This window comes from Bidens hawaiensis, unplaced genomic scaffold (assembly GCF_021521415.1).
Source record: "Bidens hawaiensis isolate Kalapana, Puna unplaced genomic scaffold, B.hawaiensis_p1.1 tig00018138_1, whole genome shotgun sequence".
NCBI lineage: Eukaryota > Viridiplantae > Streptophyta > Magnoliopsida > Asterales > Asteraceae > Bidens > Bidens hawaiensis.
This window is the reverse complement of record NW_027492743.1, coordinates 4,658-16,803: the sequence shown is the minus strand read 5'-3', so window position 1 is coordinate 16,803 and position 12,146 is coordinate 4,658. Positions and strand designations below refer to the sequence as shown.

The following is a 12,146-nucleotide window of genomic DNA, read 5'->3' as shown; positions in this document are numbered from 1 at the left end:
AGAAGACTGAATGTCTTCAATATACGTATCTGAGCCTCCCACCAAGGGAAAGGTTATCCTCCACACCAATTACGGCCCGCTTGACATCGAGTTATGGCCAAAAGAGGCGCCAAAAGCCGTACGAAACTTCGTGCAGTTGTGCGTTGATGGATACTATGATGGCACTATATTCCATCGGATTATTAAGTCGTTCATGGTTCAAGGTGGTGATCCCACTGGTACTGGCACAGGTTAGTCAGTTTTAATATTTCTGCCTTAATTCATTTAGATGTATATTATTATTATTATTCATTATTATTGTTGTAGCTAATTAAGATTGATATTAGTAAGGACCTTTGTTAGATTACTTGACGTGGTGGCAATGGGGCTTTAACTAACACACCGCATTATGGCCTGATTTACTTGAGATAATGTTACAATGTGCACATTCAGGTTAGGTTATTAGCCTAAACGGAAACTCAAGTCATCGGTTAGTTTCTTGGTTTTCAGTTCAGTTTGGTTAATAACCAAAACCATACAATGTGAACGACTGAACGCTTCGGTTAGGTTATTAATAGCCTAAACCAAAACCGAATCTATTTTGTTAACCAATCGGTTTGGTTCATGTGGTTAGTTTGTCAGTTTTCAGTTCGCTTCGATCAATAACCAACACCAAAGTCAATGGTCAATCTATTTTATTAACCGCAAAAAAGGAACAAAAAATAGCATAAAAGCAGATATCATGAGACCAATTACATGGGTATATGCATAATCACATGCTCAATGGTCGAAAGCAAACATGGAGTGTGGTCTCCAACCATTCTTCTGTTCCATTGAACGTTTGATTATGCATAAACCCGTGTAATTGATTTCATGATTCCTGTTTGTTTTAATATTTTAATGCCTGATTTTGTTCTTTTTTCTCTTCTAATATCTGTGTATGTGGAGAGTTCCAGCATTGTACGGATATAAAAATACCACTGTCCTGGGCTAATTTCTTTTAAACAAACAAATAGGAAGTTGTAAACAGATGAGATTGCTATGAGTTACTTTTTAATCATGCTACCTGCTTCTATTTTTTCAAACATGCCTTGTTTGACCCACTAGCATAATAATATAAACCCAAATGAGCCTGTTTAAATGGGCGGAAATTGCCTTTTCGGAAGCATCACTGGCACTCGAGCAATTATGAAACTTGAATTCTGAACAACAGTCAAAATGCTCTGAAATGTGCAGCACGACTTCTTGTATTGAGGGATAACATTATACATTGAATTAGCATTTAAAAGAGCTTTAAACTAGTAGAATTGAAGGCAGCATACTATTTTGATATACACTTTTAATAGTGGCAATTGAGTTGTGACTGCAATATGTATTATTAATCTGTGGAAGACAATAGGTACTTGTTTTAATTGTAGGGGTATTTTGATGAATACATAAAGGCTTTCTCAAATCATAAGAATATCTTTCCACTGTGAAAAGGAAAAACATCAGCACTGTATAATATTCTTTTTTTAACACATGAGTTATATCAAAAGTTACGTGAGTATTGTTAATTCTTATTTGTTATTTGCAAATAATAATTGTTTATGAATTCTCAGGTGGTGAAAGTATATACGGAGGGACATTCGCCGATGAGTTTCATTCCCGTCTAAGATTCAACCACAGGGGTTTAGTTGCATGTGCAAATTCTAATGCACCAAACACAAACGGAAGTCAATTCTTTATGACCTTGGATCGTTGTGATTGGCTTGACAAAAAGAACACAATATTTGGCAAAGTAACTACACCTCACTGACACATAATCGATTTCCTTTTCTCTCTTTAGATATTGATTAATTTTATATCCTTTATAGGTTACTGGAGACTCAGTATATAACTTGTTAAATATGGGTGATATTGAAACCGATAAAGATGACCGTCCCATTGAGTCACCTCCAAAAATCCTCTCAATCGAGGTATAAATTCTATTTATATTTAGTTTTATCTTTTTCCATGTCATTAGCATTATATTATTTATATTTCAGATGTTATGGAACCCGTTTGATGATGTGTTTCCAAGATCAGCACCTGCTAAATCTTTGCCATCATCTACTGCAGAAACTGCCAACAAAGATACGAAAAAGAAGGCTACAAAGTAAACACTTTTATCCTGCCTTTAAAGTGGTTCAAAATTTTGATATTAGATACTGCTGTTCATACTTATAAAGGTTCTTAATTTTGTGATATCGCTTGTTATTTGTAGAAAACTGAACTTGCTGTCATTTGGAGAAGAAGCACAAGAAGAGGAGAAAGAATTGGCAGCTGTGAATATTAAGATAAAAAGTAGTCATGATGTGTTGAATGATCCTCGTCTTTTGAAAGAAGAAAATGCAAGAGATCAATCAGTAAGCACAAGTACATTTTAATGCATAAAAAGGTTATCGAATTGAACTGAAAGAACTGGTCAACTCAATCCTCCATGCCCATTCCGCACCGTACAAAAACTTATCCAGTTGAACTGAACCAAATTTGGCCTGTTATGATTTTACAAAAAGTTACCCAGTTAATCATCAAAGGGAAGCATTGTAGCTTCTGATGAACTGCTAAGTGCTGTAGTGATAGTAATAGGAGTGTGTGTACTTCATACATGGTCTTTTCATTGACGATGTGCAAACGTTCTTCATGCAAAGACAACCGAACCGCACCAAGTGCTTATCGACCCAACAATTCCCAATCCTTCTTATTCATCTTTTCTTGTTTTGATTACAACACAAGTTCATTTTGTTTCTTCTTGTATAAGCAATTTTCAATCTGTATCTTTTTGAAACCAAAATTATGGTCGTTAAACTTTTTTTTTACTTTATCGTCTACTATCATTTCTCCTAAAGAATTTAATGGTTTTGATTTTTGATACTAATTTGTTTAGGGGAACTTGTGAACCAAGAAACACCATAGTTAATAATATCACGTGAGATGTCTATATGTAATAGCCGGATTCGGGCTAATAACTTGATCCCTACGTTGCATAACCAGGCCAAAGATTCATAAGGGCTGAACCCATTATCCTAGCTAAACTGAAGTGTTGCAGTATTAATAATATGTGAGACGGTTAACATATATCATACACCTGAGAGGCTGAGACACTGATTCTGACTGTAGGAAAATTTTATTCAGTTGACTCAAAGCAAAGGAAACATAGTAAATCTAGGTTGATATTAATTACATTTATCTTGTTTGTGGTTCTGTACTTCTGTTTGAAAGACCAAGTTTTTATTAATGCAAGTTTTATGGGTGCAGAATCCAGAAGAAGATAAAGCAAGAAGAGATTTACAGATGAGTGTTAGAGAAGCTTTAAACTCAAAGAAAGAAGAGTTAGTTAAAGAGTCAGATGCTGACTCAGCAGATGACAACGATGATGACGAGGCAAACTTTGATACACGGATGCGTCTACAGATACTTAAAAAGAAAAAGGAGCTTGGAGACATGCCATCCAAGTCAAAAAGGCAAAAAGGTAATTTAACTCACTTTTTCCAATTAATGATCTTAACAGACTATGTTTGTTTGATCTTTTTGTAAGCAATAATTTGATTTCATCGTTTTTGCTTTCTGATTTCTAAATTTATATTCATTGTTACATTTCAGAGAGTTCCATTCCGAAAAGCCAAGAAAAGTCTCCACCAAGGTAAACTTAGCTATTCAAATTATTTACTTATGAGAGTGGATTTGGGCTATCTTTTAACTTAAACGGGTCAAATAAAGAAATAAAAGTATCTAAACGGGCTAGGGATGTTCAACAGTTCGGATATCGTTCGGTTTTGATATTTTTTTCCCCTAATCGAAACCGAACTGATCCAGTTTAGAAATGTGTCTAACTGAACCGAATTCAAGCGATTTATTCGGTTTATGCAGTCATCGATTAAACCCGTTATTATGTTTATTTGATTGAATTCGGTCTTATGGACTCATCATCCTTGAGGAGGTTGGCCCCACCATCCCGAACGGATAGGATTTTGGCTCTGATACAATAGCTGTAACACCCCAACCCGAAACAGGTTGACGCGTCACTATTACATATATTATAAGCCAAACACATGCCATTTAAATAAAAAGAAACATAATCCTAGGACAAAGCAAACAAGTTGAATCAAACTGAAAGAAAATCCAAAGTCTCAATGAATTAAGTACTGAAAATAAACAAAATCTTGACATAATTGATTCTGGACATAACTTCAAATATGCGAAACTATAAGCACACCAAAAATAAGAGTTTTATGATATTTCAGATAGACAAAGAACGGAAACCTAACAAATCAAAAAGAATAACTATACGAAATCAAACCCAAATAACTGCGATATGGAGTACTAAGACGGAAACAAATATGATATTGGGAGTGGCTCGTGTCTTCCATGTCCAAAGTAGCCTCACGCTAAGGCTGGTTCTTCCAAAGAACTTTTGTTTTTTGACAAAGGGAATTAATCTTCTTGCGCTAGTTTTGTTGATTCTGGTTTCAGTTTCCCTCACTTCGTGACCGGTTCTTATAATTCTTGTCAGAACGATGTCTACGGTCTCGGACTCTCGGTGTACCAAGGACTTATTATTATTAGCATGTGAAAGAGACTAAAGATTATAACTTTCCCTTGGCCGTCACACGCCTTTTGACGATGCTTTTTATCATTATCTAAGTTCTTGACCGCAATAACTATCTCATTAATCCCATTTGAAATTGTTGGTCTGCTGCTCTTGCCTACATTGAGCCTAAAAAACTAACTAAACGACACAAACGATTCTTAAATTCCATAATAGACTCGTCATTTCCCTATATGATAGAAATATACTCCCCCATAGTATTTACCGTGATCGGCATCAGTATAATACTTCTAGTATGATACTTCTGATAATACAATGTGTGACACTCATTTTAGGGAAGTGTGGCTGCATAATTATCTTCTCCATTAGCAATTTTCAAAGTCTTCCACCATATATGAGCATCATCCTTCATTTTATATGTAGCAAGACAAACTTTGAACACATCCTCAACACGTATCACTTCAAACAATTTCTCGATGAGGGATTCAATTTTCTGCTTTAACTGGAGTAATAAGGTTACTAAATGATTTCGGCTTTTGCTTTTGGAAACGTTCAAGCCAAACTTGGTTTTAAAAAGGCGCGCCTCAGGCCTGAGGCGTGAGGCGCCCGAGGCGTTTTTGAAAACGCCTTATTTTAGGTAAGGCGCTAAAATACATGAGGCGCCCTGAGGCGCGCATTTAGCTGGCGAGGCGTGAGGCCCTTGAGGCAGCGCCTCATGTGATTCGGTCCAAATTAGATTGAAAATGTAGCTGTTTGGGCCATCTGCTTAAAATAATAACGTTGGGGCTCATCTATAAAACATTACCCAACCGCATTATATATATTTATCACTCTATTTAATTCAAACCACTCTTTAATTTTCATATTCAAAGTTTATCTTCTCCACATATCAACCTTCTGGCATGTTTAGTTTTACAAATATGTTTTATCTTTATGATTGATTTTCAAGTAAAATATGTCATGTATAATTAATTTTTAGTATTTTTAAATAAGAACGCCTCACATACATTAAGCTCTCTCTGGTGGGAACAACACTGGACCACCTCTTGTTGCTATTAATGTTTGGCTTGAACATTTCCACAAGCAAAAGAATAACTCGTTTAGTACCGCTATTACTCCAATTGAAGCGGAAACCTGGATCGCTGATAAGGTTAGATATGTTATATATTGAATTTAGAGAAGATAGTAGGGATAAAAAGGAAGGACGCTTATATTATTATAAACGTAAAGAAAGATTACAAGATATTCCCGGGCCTAGCCCTCTCTCACCGCATACACTGGAGCCATGGCAATGCCATCTTAAACCTAAAACATACTCTCCTCTCTCTATTAGCTATCAATACCTATTTATAGAAATATAAGTTGCACTTAACCCCTCCCACAATAGACAAATGATATTTAGACTAATACTAGATCATGATTCCTATCATTACTCCCCCCTTCAAAACAGTCTTGTCCTCAAGACTGGAATCGGTAAGTGACTCCAAATCCAAGTAGAGGTCTCCTTTGTTCCCAAGCTCACTTCAAGAAGGGAAACTAGCCAAAGAGTTTGGATAGGATATGAAGTCTGAGGCATGCAAGGATCTGGTGGTTTCGGCTCCCGATCCAAAACAAACAACTTAGGAGGAACGTGACCATGATGTTGAGTCACAAGGGATGTGGTATACAAGAACATGCAATTCAACCATGGGAAAGTGAAGAAATTTGTATAACCAGACCTGCAACAACTCGAACATTAACCAAAATCAAGGTATAACAGTGAAGGGTCGCAATGACGATTGAAATAACCAAACAGTGTGCTATTCCGTGAAACGCTACCCCAAAAGGTGAAATGCAGCCAACCATAATCATAATCATAGAGGATCTAGAATAATGCACTATGGAGGCTGTAACAGTTAGATGTAAGCCCAAAATCAAATTACAAAGTGCTATAATAGTCACAGAATCATGGGTTATTAGCTGGTACATCCTCACAGGGGGAACAAATAGTATAGGAGGTGATACACGAACTGAAAGAACGAGTCCAGCATATATGTTTATATGGGGGTTGTGATATGTGGCATCCAGATTCAAGATGTAGGGTACAGTACCTCCTTTCCAACTCAGACGTCGATCGCTGATTTTGAACACAGCCACCACTGTTGCCGTCGGTGAAGGTTGCTGAAACAGAATTACAGTAGAAATTCTCGGAACCCTCGAGTCGACCAGCAGATTGGATGGTCACGCCCTTATGTGAAATTGAATTCAATTGCCACCCCGAATCAATAGAGGGAAACACAATTGAAGTAACTAGGATCTGAGCGGCATCCCTAGATCCGGTCTTCCCCTCCGGTAGTGATTTTCCAGCCATATTGAAGCCCAATCTGGCTAACGGGCCTAAATCTGGAGAGTCCTGGCCCACAATAATTTTCTGCTCCCCGGGGTCCAAAGCCAACTGACATACGACCCAATTATCACCTACCAGCCCCAATTTGGAATGGTCGGTTGATTGTTTGTCAGATCTGGGTAGATCATTACCCACGCCAAACGAATTGGCTTCAGAATGGGTGATTATTGCCTCCAATTGAGCGAGTAGAGATGGAGAATTAGGAATAAAGCCAGAGAAACGATACACCGCTAGGTCAATTTTCGGATCTGAAGATGGATCTGGAAGAAGTGATGGAGACCTGGAAGTTAATGTCGAGGCTAAGTCAGATTTGGAACCCGAATCTGAGAAAACGTGACTGATGAACCCAGATCCCGACGAACGCTCATCGGTTCTCTTCTCTTGGGACTTCATCCAAGCCACAACTACCTTACGAAATTCCCGTGACTCCTCCCGATCTGCTATTAACGTGGAGAGAGAAGCCTTAATCTCAGTGATATCTGATCGAAGTTGCTGAATCTGATGTTCATGAATATCCAGACGAGCTTGTTGATTCACCATGGTGTGGGCTGGTCAAGGCAGGTCAGACCAATGATAAGGTTTGTATGTTATATATTGAATTTAGAGAAGATAGTAGGGATAAAAAGGAAGAACGGTTATATTATTATAAACGTAAAGAAATATTACAAGATATTCCCGGGCCTAGCCCTCTCTCACCGCATACACGTGAGCCATGGCAATGCCATCTTAAACCTAAAACATACTCTCCTCTCCCTATTAGCTATCAATACCTATTTATAGAAATATAAGTTGCACTTAACCCCTCCCACAATAGACAAATGATATTTAGACTAATACTAGATCATGATTCCTATCAATCGCTCATATCGAGAAATTGTTTGAAGTGCTGGGTGTTGAGGATGTGTTCAAAGTCAGACTTGCTACTTACGGACTGGAGGATGATGCTCATAGGTGGTGGGAGATGTTGAAAAATTGTTCATGGAGGAGATAACTATGCAGCCACACTTCCCTGGAATGAGTTTGGCACATTGTTTTATTAGTAGTATTTTACTGATGCCGATCGCAGTGAATATCTGAGCAAGTATTCTTCTATCATATAAGGAAATGATGAGCTAATAGTTTCAAGTGACCTATATGTGACTGGGTTAGGAAGTTTATCATAAATCTTTGTTCCAATGACAATCATGAGATAGTTCGGGCGGTCAAGAACTTTGATTATGATATGAAGCATCATCAGAAGGCATTTGATGATGATCGCAAATGGCTAGGGGAAAGTGTCGTGATTAGTCTATTTCACATGCTAATAACGAATTAACGATTATTCCTTGGTACCACGAGACGTATGCGCGCATGATGCGCGCAATTTAAAACCAAGATAACAAAGATAACGATTATTCCTTGGTACCACGAGACGTAGACACCGTTCTGACAAGAATTACAATAATCAGTCACGAAATTGGGGAACTCGAAAGCAGAATCAATAGAACTCCCACGAGAAGATTAGTTCCTTTCGTTAAAGTTTTTTGGAAGAACCACTCTGAGCATGAGGCTACCTAGGAAATGGAAGACATGAACCGATCCCAATGTCTTTATTTGCTTCCGAGTTATTTGGGTTTGATTTCCTATGGATTTTTTTTATACGTTAGGTTTCCGTTCTTTGTCTATCTAATATGAGAAAACTCTTATGCTTTTGTGTGTTTCAAGTTTCACCTATTTGAAGTTATGTTCCGACTTTATGATATCTGTAATAGTGACACGTCAGCCTGTTCTGGTTGGGGTGTTACAATTAATTTTTTGGTTTTTTTGCACACCCATAAAACTGGAACAAGCCGAAACATTTGGAAAGTGTCCAAATTCTACTTTTAGTGCGTACAACCTTCTATTTTGTTTTATCAAATAATTTAGATTCATATTGCAATCATATTTAACGCATTGATTACTTATAAATTATATTAAAAATGGACACTTAACCCAATCCAACATGTTTCAAACCGATTCCATTTTGACCCGTTATCAAACCTAGGCCTGTAAACGAACTGAATGAACAAGGGCATGTGCGTGTTCATTCACTTAACTTTAAACTAACACGAACACTTGATTGGACAAATATTCATGTTAATGTCTGTTCGTTTAAAAAATGAGAATGTTCGTATTTTTTTATATCCGTTCATTTAAAATCTTAACGTAATTGAACAAAGAAAGATAAGAAAACATATATGAACAAACATAAATGAACACACTTAAATGAACATAAACGAGCGTTCACGAACATAAATGAGCAAACGAAACATGTGTTCGTGTTCATTCGTTTAATTAAATGAACACTAATTTTATGTTCGTTCGTTTATTAAATAAAAACAGTTCACCGAACGCTCGGTTCGTTTACAGGCCTAATCAAAACCATCGTCTTGCCCTTTGTGCGTGTGCATTTTATCTTACAGTTTTCTTGTTTTTTTATGAAAAGATCAAAAGCTGAAAGCCCGGATGATAGGCCAAAAGTGGATAAGTTGGCTTTGAAGAAAAAAGGTATCGGATCAGAAGTGAGAGCCGAGCGTATGGCGAATGCAGATGCAGACTTGCAGCTTTTGAATCCACATGAAAGAGAAAGGCAACTAATGAAGCAAAAGAAACGCAGACGTCAAGGACACGAGGAAGATGTATATACATTATTATATAAATTTAAATTAAATATATTATTTTGGTGAAATGTACATGTGACGCTGTTCTGATTAACTTGTGCTCATGTTTTTTATGATAGGTGTTAGCTAAACTAGAAAGGGTCAAAGCCATGTTTTCTCGGCCTCCATCGGGTAATAATAATGACTCGGAGGGTAAAAAAGAAGACGATTTTGCTGACTGGACTAAAAGCAAATTGAAGTTTGCACCTGATAAGGTAAGTTCTTATTAAATTCAATCTTTTCTAGTTATTGAAAAGAGTAAAGTGCGGTTATCGTCCTTGTAGTTTGTTCAAATTTGTTATTTCAGTCAAAAAGTATAAAATATGCTAATTCCGTTCCTAGAGTTCCATTTTCATAGCACTTTACGTCCATCTCGTGAACTTATTTTGGATTAAAATAACAAATTTTAACAAACCACAAGGATGAAAAGTGCAACGAAAATGAAACCCCAAGGAGGAAAATAGAACATTTTAAACTTTTGGACCGAATTAGCAAATTTTAAACTTTTGGACCGAAATAACAAACTTTAAACTTTTGAATTGAAATAGCAAATTTGAACGAACCACAAGGACGAAAACCGCACTTTACTCTGTTGAAAATTATAGGATATATATTTATTTAACTTTAAGTTATGTGCAGGATAATATGACACGTAGGAATGATCCGAATGACTATGTGGTTATTGACCCTCTTTTGGAGAAAGGAAAAGAAAAATTTAACAAGATGCAAGCAAAGCAAAAGAAAAGAGAACGCGAATGGGCCGGAAAATCTCTTACTTGATCGGGTTTTTAAATTTGGCCGGTGGCGAGTCACGGGTCGGCCCATTATAACATCCTGTAATTGCTAATGTTTAATGTATTTTCTTAGATGTTGATATATTATAATACAAGTCCTTTTTTTAAGAGAGAGTTTTGTTTTAAGCCTTGGTGGGGAATTATGATGGTGTCACTTTTCGGAAATGTTATGTGAATTGGTGTTACTCGAGTTTTGGATACTTGTATAAACATAGAAACGAGTATCAAATAATGTACGTCGCGGTGTTACTCGAGTTTTGGTTTTTTTGAGAACGAGATAGGTGGTGGAAACATTTTTGTGTTTTTACATTTTTCATTTTTTATTAAATTTTGAGTTTTGATTGATTTATTTATTTTTTAAGAACAATTCTTTATGGGTTTTTTCTTGTGTGGCTAGAAATCCTTCTCATTCTTCTCATTTTTGTTCACCTTTGTAGAATAATTTGACCTTTTCTTGAAATACAAATTTCTTGTACTTCTTAAGACTTCTATTATTGGGTGTTAAAAAGCGTTCTCTGCCAATGGGCTACTACGGGTGTAAATGTGCTGAGCTGAGCTGAGCTGAGCTGAGCTGAGCTGAATTTGGACCCGTTTTAATTTGCGAGAGCTCAAACTCGAGCTTAGCTCGTTTCGAGCGCTTTCTCTAAAGCTCGAGCTCGGCTCATGAGTTGTTTCTTAAAACTCGACTTGTTTATTATTTCTTAAATAATTTATATGTTTTTTAATCTATTTTTAGAAAACCTTAAACGATTCTAAGCTCGGCTCGAGCTTGTGTAGTACCTTAAACGAGTCAAAGCATGGCATTGCAATATGGAATTAAGGCTTAGAACCCCAAAAGAGGTAAAACTTACAAATACACAAGACTCGTTAAGGCTCGAGATCGAGCTCGATAAATAAACAAGCTTTATTTGAGACTCGGACTTTACTCGAGCTCAGAAAAACTTACCTCATCTTGGGCTTATCAATCTGAGGTCGAGTATCTCACAAAAGACTCGGTTGTTTGCACCAACCTAGGCGAAAATTTGAAATCATGAAACACGGTTTGTTGTTTAAAAGTGGGGCCCGTCATAATATGAATACAATGCTAGATAATGTACTAGAGTCGTTAGCTTTTACACGTATCACTTCGTTTTCAATCATTCAAATATTGGTAATCCTATGTAATGGATTATTACTGGGTCCCACTTGTTTTTTTTTTTAAGTATCTATGTGCGAAATTAATTGATAAAATTAGCAAGTAATATGCTGGTGAGTTGCATTATTGTTTTGCTAAATGGTGATATCATTTTTGATGATCAATCTAGTTGCTTTATATTAAAAGCTATAAATGGTGATATCATCTAAAAGTCTAAAACTATTCTCAAATTCAAAATAATGGTCGAAATTTTTAGCATTTTAATATATTAAGTTCATACAACTTTAGTTGTTTTAAATAAAAGTTACAAGTTTTTTTTATTTTTTTTTAAAATATGTCCACTCCTATATATACACACACGATCTGACGGAATATACATTTCACTAGGACTTATGACAAGAATATTATTTTGATTGGGACGATGACTTTGAAAAGACTCATTGAACATTTTTTTCCTTTATCTCGAGAGAAATACGATCAAGAGGGCTAATTCAAAACACTCTGGTAATAAGAACAACCCTTATATTCAAAGCCATCTTTTACTATTAGTAAGAACTTGTTTTAGACTTTCAGTTGCGTATCGTAAGGAATTCAACAACTGCTT

At 36.3% G+C, this 12,146-nt stretch overlaps 1 protein-coding gene across 1 annotated transcript; it reads left to right on the top strand.

The window, feature by feature from the left end:
* Window positions 1-10,436, top strand: LOC143555506 (peptidyl-prolyl cis-trans isomerase CYP57-like). Its single transcript, XM_077045037.1, has 10 exons — window positions 1-230; window positions 1,581-1,759; window positions 1,836-1,937; window positions 2,007-2,116; window positions 2,225-2,366; window positions 3,259-3,472; window positions 3,604-3,643; window positions 9,400-9,592; window positions 9,694-9,828; window positions 10,253-10,436. The coding sequence occupies exons 1-10, from the start codon at window positions 11-13 to the stop codon at window positions 10,391-10,393; spliced, it is 1,476 nt and encodes a 491-aa protein (XP_076901152.1). The 5' UTR covers window positions 1-10; the 3' UTR covers window positions 10,394-10,436.
* The last annotated feature ends 1,710 nt before the right edge of the window (window positions 10,437-12,146 follow it).